This window comes from Ananas comosus, linkage group 12 (assembly GCF_001540865.1).
Source record: "Ananas comosus cultivar F153 linkage group 12, ASM154086v1, whole genome shotgun sequence".
NCBI classification, from domain to species: Eukaryota; Viridiplantae; Streptophyta; class Magnoliopsida; order Poales; family Bromeliaceae; genus Ananas; species Ananas comosus.
Window position 1 is genome coordinate 3,638,718 of NC_033632.1, and position 12,618 is coordinate 3,651,335.

The 12,618-nt window shown below is 40.2% G+C and overlaps 2 protein-coding genes across 2 annotated transcripts; one reads left to right on the forward strand and one right to left on the reverse strand.

Annotated features, from left to right (window-relative positions):
- Positions 619 to 5,613, reverse strand: LOC109718528. The gene is made up of 4 exons (XM_020244789.1): positions 4,991 to 5,613; positions 3,101 to 3,675; positions 2,320 to 2,516; positions 619 to 1,326 (listed from the first exon to the last, which is right to left on the reverse strand). Exons 1-4 carry the CDS (start codon positions 5,535 to 5,537, stop codon positions 942 to 944), a joined length of 1,704 nt encoding a protein of 567 aa, XP_020100378.1. The 5' UTR covers positions 5,538 to 5,613; the 3' UTR covers positions 619 to 941.
- Positions 6,056 to 11,333, forward strand: LOC109718521 (ADP-ribosylation factor-like protein 5). Its single transcript, XM_020244779.1, has 3 exons — positions 6,056 to 6,224; positions 6,291 to 6,538; positions 10,606 to 11,333. Exons 2-3 carry the CDS (start codon positions 6,347 to 6,349, stop codon positions 10,966 to 10,968), a joined length of 555 nt encoding a protein of 184 aa, XP_020100368.1. The 5' UTR covers positions 6,056 to 6,224; positions 6,291 to 6,346; the 3' UTR covers positions 10,969 to 11,333.

The window sequence follows — 12,618 nt, forward strand, 5'->3', positions numbered from 1 at the left end:
TAATTTTATTGTTGTTTTATTATAATTTATGTATAAAAAATAATATAGTTATTTTAAATTAAATCTTAATTATATAAAAATATAATTATATTATTTTTATTTATTATTTGTATACAAATTATAGTTTTACATCATACAGTTTTTACCGAATAAAATAGCAGAACTAATAAAATTTTACTTTCATAATTACGTGAAAAAGAAATAATTTTTACCAAATTTTTCTTCAAGCCAAAATTCAATTTAGGTGAAACAAATATGCATGCCGGCAGGTCAGAGGGGATATCCACGCACGTGCCGGTCACGTGCCCCCTTACCATCTGTTGCGTCCTCGCGAGGGGCGCCGCGGCGCGGCGTCTCCCCACTTCGAGAGCGCACGTGATCCCACCAGGTCCTGGTCTGCTTTTACCTCCGAGGTCGCACGTGACACGCGTTTTTTCTTTAAATATTTTTTTTCTTTTTGTCACTACACATGTGTGATTATGAAGAATTTTTTCTACGCGGTTTTCTCACTTTTCCCTACGACGCGTTGGGTTCGGAAGTAGTAGCGTGTTTGCGTGTGCGTGTACGTGTATGTGCGTGTGATTAGAGAACGTGTATGCATATGGGACGAGTAACTACTAACTACCCAAATCCCATCACTGTATCTTTACCGGCGAATAGAAAACAATTCTAAAGAAGGGAATTGTTTGCATACTTTAGTTAGAACACAAACCTATGAATATCTGCTACCGAGGAGTCGTAGTTTCTCATGTGTTGCTGCATGTACGCTTCTGTGAAAATTGAGAAAGCCTTCCCAATTCTACATATCAGGTTGCACGCAGTTCCCTGTGGACGGAGCTTCTTTATACAACAACGTATTAAGATTCTCATCAATGTTTACTGCGGATGGGTCCTGATTTTGTATTTGCTCTGGTAATAACGAAAATTGTTGTGTTAGATTTCTACGCAGTATCATCAAAGGGCGTCCTGCGGACAGCTCGAAGCTGCACGGAGTTCTCGAAGCACCGGTCGAATCCGTAATGCGGGAACCGCTTGTACCATGTCTCCTGCTCCATGTGCGTGTCCCAGTGCTCGCCGCTGCTGCTCTGCCCGTACTTGTGGACCCAACCTGATCCGTTGTGCCGCTCGCCCCACGTGCGGTTCCACCGCTCCCCGTGCGTGCCCTCCCACCACGTCTCCCCCTGCTTCACCCCGTGCGCGTTGCAATCGAAGTGCTCGTCCCATTTGTCGCCCCATTTCGATCGCCCGCCCCAGCCTTCCGACCGCTCCGCCCACTTATCGGTGTATTTCATGCTGCTGCCTCTCCCGTCGTACTTCTCACCCCACCTGCAACCAAAAGAAATGAACATCTAATGTCCGAAGCGTCTATGACGAAATGGAAAAAGCAGTGTCTCCCTCTCGAACAAGAAAAAAAGAAACATCATACATATACGGGTGTCATAATACTGTTAAGAACTGTGGGAGTTAATTCCAATTCTTAACTTGTTAGTTGATCATTTAACAGTAACCTATGTGGAAAGAGTGAATTACGAATTGAATATCTTAATTGTTAGGTTATTAGTGTGAGAGGGTGAGGCATATCCAAGTTACTCGTTCTGCTATATATGAATATCAAATTTTATATATTGCCTCTCAAATAAGGAGCTCTGTATGATCTCCTTGATCAGATCACACATCTCCGGAGGAGTTACTTGTCTCTCTACATTTGATATTCGCTAATTACGGCTAACACAGATGGTCCCATTCTTTTTCACCCCCTTTTTGAATAAAGCTTAGTTGGGTCAACACTCGAATAGAATCCATTTACCGAAAGGAGCAAAGAGCACAAAGGATGGAACAAAAGCTAGTATGCTAAGCCCACAGGAAGTACACCAAGTCAACAAGTCAATAGTCGAAAGCGGAAAAGGACCTAGCATCTGAATTTCTAAGAAAAGACTAAGTCAAGATAGTTCATCTTTTTGTAATGGCAAAATGAGATAACCGCATAGGAAACCACGGTATGTTTTTCTTTAACAGATAAAGGTAAAACGAGAGAGTATTAACGGAGAAAAGAAGATAAATAAGAGAACTAACCGCAGACACCAAATCAATCACCTATACCTGCAAAAAGATGCTACTAAAGCTTAATGCTCTTTACAGAGTAAACATTAATCCTAAAATTACCGTGCTTTTACCAACTTCATGAGCAAAAGATATCCCAGAGCTATATTGGTGCTAAAACAACAATTTCTGTTTTGTTCTTTCGCTTTGCGCAACTAAGTAGATCGGATATTAGACGAGAAAGCTTACATGGTAATAAGGAGAAGATAGAATTCGTACCTCTCATGCCAGACATGAGCATGGCCCGCATCCAATGGCGTGGTCGGGTCTATGCTGCACCATTTGTGTGCCCACTTCTCGGCCTTTCCGGAGGCATCATAATGCTCCCACCATTTCTCGTGCCACTCATCCCCCTTTCCATTCTTACCCCACTTGTCCGCAGTTTTCTCGATGTGCGCAAGCCCGCTCCCGAGATCCTGAAGTCCCATTTAGAAAAACTCAGAATTTTGGCATCACAATGATAGCATAGCATTTGTAATAATCACTCTAACATACATATTAAAACATCATTTGAAAAAGCTCAGGAAAACTTTTCATCCGTTTGTTACATTGTAATTATTTATCAAAACAAATCTCCCATGAGAAACGTAAATAGTAATAAGGACGGGATTGTTGTGTCTAATACTTCATTGAGATAATCCAGCTTAACTCAATTAACAGCCTGAAAGATAACAAAGAAAAATAATATCCAACCAAAAAAATTCCACTAAAGAGAAAGCTTCTTCTGAAGCAACATATCATTCTTTCTACCAAATATTTCTACTAATATGTTTCCTTTGTGATATAGAAGTACCTTTTTTTGAAATGGGGTTCCTATTTTTGTCATGCAAGTCATAGACATGCCTTTATCGAAATAAAATCATTCCTTTCAGTTATTATATATATTTGTTCCGTGTATCTGGATAATTCTCCAATATTAATAAACACCGGGCTTTTCTTTTTCTAATTTAACTACATATAGTATGTAATATGAATTAAAAAAATAATAACTATGATTAACCTGCCACATTGATTCCTTCCAATATTCCCGCCAAACATTCCCCGCGGCATCACGTCCCGATTTCTCAGAACCCAGTTCTTTGTAATCGAACCGATCAGCAGCCTCCCAATACTTATCTTCCCACTCAACAGCTTCATCGGCACTAACTCCTCGAGTCAATGTCCACTTACATATTACCCCATCCGACCTCTTCTCTACACCTGTCTCCTTCCACCACCTTGAACCATCCAGGTTCACTCCACATGACGATGACGGCGACGATGCCTCATTACTCTTATCAAGGGCTTTGGTGGCCTCTGCTGCATGTTTTGAAAATAGCGTATCGATCTCGACGAGCGTTTGAAGAGGTGGAAGAGGAGTGTCACCCTTGTTTTCGATTAAGGAGCTCTCAAAGGGAATAGGTAGTGAGTTGAGAGACTTCTCCTTTTCCATCAGTAGATTGGATGGATATGTCTGTCCATTTGATTTCCGAGCTGGCTTCAAGTTAGTGAGATTGTCTGGTGGCGGTGACCACGACCAAAAATCTGGTCCAGGAGTTCCATGCTTGGAAGCAGACGAATTGCTATCCTGCAGCGCTGGCCAATATGATAATTCTGTAATTTGAAATGATCTCATGCCCAGGGAGCTAGAGAAATAACTAACATATTTACTCTTTTTAACTTTTTAGGTGGTAGTGATAAAGTAAATGGGAAGAGAAGAGGAATGCAATTTGAGCTTATTATTAGTGAATGAAACAAAGGAGAAAGAAAAACATGGTTCATCAACCAATTAGAGTCCAAAATGGGTGAGCCAAAAACCCAATACGAGACAAATTATGATCAGTGATAATAGCTAAGCCACCTTGCTGTTTATTAATCCAGCAAAGTGTTTAAGAGAATAATTGCCAACCTCATGTATCTGTGACAGGACCTAATATTTAACTTTAAATGGACCTTCTTTTGTTGATGATCCTCATGTCGCATTAGATGACAAAACTACTCCGAAGATCTATAGTATATGTTTATGTACGCATTGTGATACTACATTTAGCTAGAAAGAAATCATTGGGAATAATTATCTGGTACTAAAGTTAAAAAAAAAAGAAGAAATCTGAACAGTCAGTCCACAAATATTAGCATTATATGTTATCTCTTAATCGCCACTTCTGAATCAGAGTTCTAAGCACCAATGAATAATTCAGTTGCGGCATCTTTAATTGCCATTTTTGAATTGCTAATCTAAGGAAAACATCATCTCAAGTTCTCAACTACCATAGAGGTAACTCCTTTAAACAAGGAAATATCAAAACAACTATCATGAGTACTACATCGCAACAGATGGAGTATGATTTGACTACCTCGAGCGTAATACTTTTATTGATATTAGAAAGCTTTATATGGTTGATTACATTCAAATAGAGGAAAACACTAAATGTGAGATAAGCAAACATGATAGCTAAATTCACTTCTCTCACAAATTCAGGTAAATTTTGCCCTGTTCATCGAACTTATTGCCAAATTTCATTCAGACCACTGAATTTCAATTTCTTGCAATTAAGTCACGGCACTGCTAATTCCATCTTTAAACGGAATGAACCCGTCAAACATTGTTCAAATTCCGCAATGCAGTAATTGCCATATCATCCCCAATAGATGATTGGTGCCGACTCAACAGTTGATTCTTTATGGCCTTAAAATGATGCTGCGGCATCATCCCTACCACATCAACACCACATCACATCGCCTTCTGAATAAGCGCGCCAATTGAGACAGAATACAAAATTCAACGGTTCGATTGCAATTACGGATGGCTAGTGACCTAAATGAAACTTCACAACAATTTCATTGAGCAGTTGCTAATTTACCCAAAGAGCTAGTGTTTTATAATCTTATTGCCTTCAAATTAATATACCTGGATTTCTTGGAGCTGCTCCAATGGCAGAACCATCTGGAACATTCGTAATGCGATCGAGACGGTCCAATCCCGATCCGACGGCGTCAGACGCCATCTCCTCCGAGGAAGCGTTAGGAGGGACCTCGTCGAGGAGCGCTCGTGCGGCTGCGATGGCCGCGGCGGCGCGATCGATGACCTGGAGCCGTTGGATCCGATCCCGCTCCTTGCTAGGGACCTCTAGGATCCGATTAAATCGCTGCGTCTGACGATCTAAGCTCTCTCCCCCCTCCATCTCCTCGTCGTCGTCCTCGTTGCCGTTCTCGCCGAGGAATTGGGAGCGATCGGCGATTTGGCGGAACTCCTCGGATCGGCGCCTCCGCTCCACGGCCTTCTTCCACATGTCGAGGTAGGAGTCGCCGCCGCCGCCGCCATCGCCGGAGGCGGCGGCGAAGCGAGGGCGGAGGTTGCGCCGCCACCGAGGAGGAGGAAGAGGAGGGAGGAGGCGCCGTGGGAGGCGCAGGTTAGCGCGGGAGTAGGGTAAGGCGCTAAAGTGCACCGCCGACATTGGGGGAAGAGGGAGGGAGGGAGTGAGCGAGTGATGAGCGTGCGTTCTCTCTCGAATGAAGTGTTGTGAGAGAAACTGAGAAGGAGGACGAGGGAGAGATTTTTCTACAGGAGGCGGAGGCCCACGTCGCGACACGTGGCGTCGAGTCCAAACCGTTTGAAAAAATTCTTTTTTATCCAAATGAGGTGGCGGTTGATTGGTTGGGTGTTTGTTTTGCGCTACAGGTTTAGAGTGGGGGTAAAATGGGTATTTCACCAAGTGCACCACTCTGAATTCGGCAACGAAATCGCTCACTGGGCCGATTTTTAACCCACCCAAAAAAACCCCGTCTAGTTCCTTCTTCTTCAAGATGTCGGGCTTAATTTCTCGGCCTATAAACTTAAATGGGCCCAATTACGGTGACGTGACGTGGCTATCCGTGAAACGTCCACGTCAATGCGCCAGCGTGGCTCCGACAACGAGACTAATAAATCCCGTTCCGTTTCCTCCTCCGACGCACCTCATTTGTATATATATATATATAATATAATATATTCCCGTTCCGTTCCAATTCACAGTGCCTTTTTCCTCATCCGAATTAGGTTTTCTCTGGTCCCTCTCCTCACGCTTCTACGCGAAAGGGACCAGAGAAAACCCCTCCGATCTCCGCCATTAGAGCACCCCGAAGCTCCCCGATCCCATCGCCAGGTGAGATCCGATCGCTTCGTCCTAGCCTCTCGTTTTAATTTGCTCTAGATCCGCTGCGGAAAACAGGGTTTCGAAGATCTTCTTCGATCGATTACGATTTGATCGGATCTCGGGAGTGGGAGATGGGAGCCTTCGTATCGAGGTTCTGGTTCATGCTGTTCCCGGCGAAGGAGTACAAGATCGTGGTGGTGGGGTTGGACAACGCGGGAAAGACGACGACGCTGTACAAGTTGCACCTCGGAGAGGTCGTGAACACGAACCCTACCATCGGGAGCAACGTCGAGGAGGTCGTTTACAAGAACATACGATTCGAGGTGCGCGAATCGCTTTTCGTTCATTGTTCCCATCCATGTTTTTTCTTTCCCTGCAAATTTTATGATTTTGAGCGTTTATTTTGTAGGATCTTCTCGTTTAATGGTTATTAGGGGGGAATTTGGAGCTTTTCTTATAGATCTAGGTGTGCGTAGGCTTTATGTTGTTGTCAGAATGGGAATTTGAGATGTATGGTCACAGGTTTTGGTGATGGACGAGGAGCTTATAGGAGATTTGGAATACTTGATATAATGTTATTTTGATTACTAAGAGGTTAGGCTACGATCATGTGCTGGATCCGGAAGAGAGAACCATGAAAAGATATAAAACGGAAATATGGTTTCGAAAAGTGTTGGTTAACTTCGTGGATTGACGTCCGGAGGGATTTAAGAGAGGAAGAGATTGACCAGCAAGTGTAATATGGTGCTTTAAGAGGGAGACGACTATGTGGAAACTTAGTTTGTTGCAGTCGCAGTTAAAATGTTGCTAGTAAGGACTTAAGGACTTATATCATAGTTCTAGATTTAGTTGTAGAGTGTCAAGGTCATTCTAATGACTGGAAAACTATTCTTGCCACATATTTGCGTAGCAACTCTTAACTTTGGCTTGTATCATTTTGGGTCCGAGTTTGCAAGTTCTCAAATTTTGAATTCAAATGGACAAATTTTCTCCAATCATCCTGGATTAAGACATCCCATTGCCAAATTAGATAGGTCAACTGTTTTGGCTAGTGCAGATATTTACACTTGCTGCTTTAGTCCAACACTAAAAACATATAACTTTCTTCAATTTTTTGTTATATGATTAGCAATGTATCCTTTTCCACATTTATTTTATTTCGTTAGATATTTCAGTGTTTTAATCATTTCTCCTCTTGAATTCCCCCATCTAATTAGATCATTTCTTTCTTTTGTAGTCATCTTAATTTTTAGTGTTTACATATATGCGTTGCGTTGTTGATCTAAATTGTAGTTGGATCTTTCTGCTATATCTTTTACATTGTTGACCTACATTGTAGTAGGATCTTCCTACTATATCTTACAATATTTGTTCCTCTAGCAAGCAAAAGTCTATTTATCTGTGATTCATATGCCATTAGTGTTGTAAAAGCAGATAAATTTTCATTCTTGTTCTTCAAGCATCTATCAGTAACAATAGACGTTGTAATTACAGTAAGATCTTAAATCATATACTAGAATCATTTGTCCTATTTCACTCTTTTATTCTTCTCTAATCCCAATATTTTTCCTTTCTTACTTGTCTTGCCTATATAACCATGTACATGTGCTTCTGTATATTCTTTTCGCTTTTATGTTCTCTTTCATTGATTAATGTGTATCTGCACCACCAAATTCCTGGTTGGTGAATTAGATATTATTTGAGGAGTGTAAGCACTGATAACACGACAAACCTCTTCTCTCAATGGAAGTCCTGTTGTTACTATTAGTATTTGTAGTTCTACTTTCCTCTAAAACTCTCCCTTCTTGTTTTTCTGCTTTCCACTATATGCCTCTTGTTTGTTTTTTCCCCCCTTTTTAAATGCGCCAACGTTCATTACACTACTTCAATATGGTGTAATATGGTGTAACTTCGTGGATTGACATCCAGAGGGATTTAAGAGAGGAAGAGATTGACCAGGAAGTGTAATATGGTGCTTTAAGAGGGAGACGACTATGTGGAAACTTAGTTTGCTGCAGTCGTGGTTAAAATGTTGCTAGTAAGGACTCAAGGACTTATATCATAGTTCCAGATTTAGTTGTAGAGTGTCAAGGTCATTCTAATGACTGGAAAACTATTCTTGCCACATATTTGCGTAACAACTCTAACTTTGGCTTGTATTGTTTTGGGTTCGAGTTTGCAATTTCTCTAGTTTTCTCTATCTATCTGATTCCCTACCAAAAAGAAATGCTTTGTCTTTCTTGTAAATAGGCAATGGTTGAAACTATTGATTCTACACGATTACATTTCAATAGATATTGATAGAAGTATTATGTTTTCTGTCAAGCTACCTGAGGAAATCCTCATTAATCCAAACTTCAATCTGGTTGTTGAAAGAGTGTGTTTAGGGAAAGGGGGTAATATAGACCCATCAGGCCGGTGAGCACACCAGAAATAAAACAAAGGCAGGATTGAGTTCTTGGCCCATTACTTCGGTTGTATTCAAGACGTAGGGCTCAAAATTATTTTGCTCCAGTAGCAGAACCTGCTGCATACTCAACTTGGTGTGATGCGAAATGTCCTATCTTAATTAAGTGCTATAAATGCATATGGATTATAATCAACTTTGATGATCTCTTTTCAAGTTAATAGATCCAAGTTTGCAGATTGGTATCCAAATTCCAAATGAATGAATGATCAACTGAATCATATGTATTTATGTCCTCAACACCTTCCTATGTCGGAGATCTCCTCGTTTTCCTCAATGTTTTCTCTTTTGGTATAAATCTCTTCTTCTTTCCATCTCGTTGCTAGTAACATTGCACAAAGTCTATAATTTGTTGTGTTACTGATCCACCTACTATTCACCTCCTTCGTTGCATTTAACGGCATTGAGGACTTTTCAAGGAACAGCCAAACAAGGGTGAAGAAGTGGCCATCTTTTCACTTGCATATTGAAAGCCATTTTGTCCGCTCCTAGTGCACCTGCCAGTTTAAAGTCTCTGTGGAGAATATTACCTGACTTCATCTGGTTAGGGCAATGGTGTTCTCTCTGCTTAGCCAGAAGTTTTTAGTTTGTAAGGCTTTATATGAAATGGTTTCTTCTTTTCATTTGACGAATTAGAGCTTCCAATAGTTCTATATTCAACTTTAAGCTGTTCAAAGTTTGTTGAGTGACACTATGCGCACTGAGCAGCATGAGTTTACTTGATAGATAAAGAGCTAAAAGTTGAATGCTTGAACTTACTCCTTAAGGGTTGCTAGTTTATGTGGCTTGCTTGGGCTTGAGATGTAAAATAGAAGGGACTAGACTCCAGTCTTAAAGCAGGTAGTCGCAATCACCTATAGAGAGATTGTCAAATTTGTGACTATTTGAATGAACATTCAACTGTCAAGCTTTATTTTGATAAATTCTTCTTAAACAAGCTATGACTACCTTTGTGAAACAAGAAAGCATAATCTCATGCTTGTTTTATAGAATTGATATCATAAGGTAGACCTGAATGTGTGGTGAAACATGTGACAATTATTAGAATTAGCTAGATCACGAGGTTTGATTCATTCGGGAGCTTTGTTTGAATGGTCGTTTTATCATAGGTCTCCTTTAGCTAGATCCCTTTTATGTAAAGTTTTGATGTCATGAAATGCGTGGAACAACAACCGCGAACGAAGGGTGAAATGATCGCCTGGATATAGTCCATCATGTTAGCTATGCACTGCCTATTGATCTGCCATCGATACCATCTTTATTTTCATTCTCCAATATTAAAAAAGTAGTGTCAAAAACTTTGTTTGTGAGGATTGAAAGTAAAGATGGGATAGATGGCAGATTCACTAGATGGTCCATGGCTTATATGGTGGACCAGGTCCAAGCAATAATTTCTTATGAGAGGGCTAGACAGTACAACTTAGAAAAAAAAAAACCTTTCGATTTTTTCTTTGACCAGAATGGTTTATGATCTTTAGAAATATCATACTACATGAATAGCCAAGTTTATAGACGGCGACTTGATTGCGTAAGGATTGAACGAAGGACATCCAATGTCAATGAATCAATCTGTCTCTCTGTGGGTTTTCAGTTTTAGTCTTGTACAAATAATGACGTGGCTATTTTCAATTGACTTTTGGATATAATACTCCAAATATGTGAAATTGAGCAATTACCCTTGCAGAGTTGCATATATGTGGACCTCCTGAAACCTTAGTTATTTCCGTGTCTGCACCTGCCTAGAATGTCTATGCAAAAACTGTTTTAGCATACATATATAACCAACTTTCTGAGAATATTTGCACGATTCCACACATATGAACCATTTATTTATGCAAAAAACAAAAGAAAAACCCTTCAATTTCTACTAGTCATAGCAAATGATTGATGATTATTATCAAATACTAACTTTCCAAAACCCAGGTTTGGGATCTAGGAGGCCAAGAGAGGTTGAGACCGTCATGGACGACATACTACCGCGGGACCCACGCGGTCATCGTAGTGATAGATAGCACGGACCGTGCTCGAATCTCGATCATGAAAGAAGAGCTCTTCCGACTGCTCCAGCACGGTGACCTTGAGCACACCGTCGTTCTCGTCTTTGCCAATAAACAGGATCTCAAGGACGCCATGTCGCCAGCAGAGATCACCGACGCCCTCTCCCTGCACAGCATCAAGAACCATGACTGGCACATCCAGGCGTGCTGCGCACTCACCGGCGAGGGTTTGTACGACGGGCTCGGGTGGATTGCACAGAGAGTCACCGGCAATCCTACACCCGCCTGAGCGGAAACGACGGTTTGGGCACTCGATTCTCACGCCTGAAAACTTATCCTATTGCGTACGTACCCCTGTAAAACCTGAATTTTCATGTATAACATGCTGCTCTTCGAAAACCTGCAGCAACACAGAACCAACATCCTCCGAGAATTGCTCGACTTCCTACCGTAAGCTGAGGCGTTCTTTCGCATGCATGAAAACCCGGAACTTGGCAGGGGTATATATATGTAAATAGATGATTTCTAAAGGGTGTCTGCGTAAAGAACCCGGTCGTTGAAAGAGTGCTGGGAGCTTGGTTTTTCCGTGTGCTTCCAGCATGTTCTTTTAATTTTATACACTGAAATGAACACACCGCGTTTGTATTTGATCGATTGGAGGAAACACCCGAAAAAGAAAAAAAAAAAAAAGAAAAGAAAAGAAAAGAAATTGCAACAATTATTTTGTTTGATCATCGAGTTTAGGTTTTGAGTTAGGGTGTGTTTGTTATTACGCAGCTCCACCCCACGGTAGACGTCGAGTTCGTCGAGTTCTCTCTATAGGGGAACTCAGACTTCGCACGTGACGAGCGCGAAGTTGCGAGATTGCTCTTCAAACACGCCCTTTTAGTCTTTGAAAGTTTGATAGCAATTTAATTATTTCGTCAGAATTATTGTTGGCCAGTATAGTTGCTGCAGCTTGTTTGGTTTCATTTGACAACTTGTTTGGTGGCATTAATTTTAGTCCTTCAATCTGAATCGGCTCTAAGAAAGTACTCATAGGTTCATAATTTTATTGATGATGGGGACTTGAACCTAACTTAAAATCGTACTTACCTAAAGGGACGCACATAAGGGGTTTTCTTAAAAGGAGGAACTATTGCCTGCACCAGGTGTACATCTAGTAAATCTTAAATTTTAAATCTAATTAATTGGACGTGTATTATACTATTTAAAAGATTTATAATATAAATTATAAAATATGGATATTATTTTTTAAAAAAACTTAAATAATATGTTTCTATACAGCTAATTTCGAGGTTGTTTTATGTTATAATATTAGATTTGAAATCTTTAATTTTTTTTACGAATTGGACACTGTGTTTGACGGTGAAGATCATATCTATTAAAGTAAATTTTAAATTAAGATATTAATAATCAAAATTTACATACAGTGCACGTTACGTGTAAGGCCATACCAAGCTATAATTTCTCTACTGGTGAGGACCGATTTGATGGCAAAATATTTTAGAATATGTCACGTGCATAATGAATATAAAAAAACGCAGGCCAAGAGCAAGATAAAAAATAAAAATATAATATCTTACAATTAAAAAAGAATATTTAATTTATTAAATGTGAAGGGTAAAAGTTGAGTCCATTATCCCATCACATCTATCAAAGAAATAAAAATTACGGAAATATTATATTACATGCATATCGTATTTTTAGTATCGCAGTAAGTTAATTACAATAATATTTTTTGCAAATTGAAAAATAAAAAGGTATATTTTATATGCATTTTTTTAACTCTATTTTACCTGAGAATCTCAATAGCAACGAATTGAAAGAGGTTTTCAATGTACGGCGTAAATGTGAAGTATATACGGTACGTTTTTCTGAGTTAGGTTGCTCGCGAAGAACGCATTTAGTTCTCGACCACTGTTCGCAGATCCCTTGC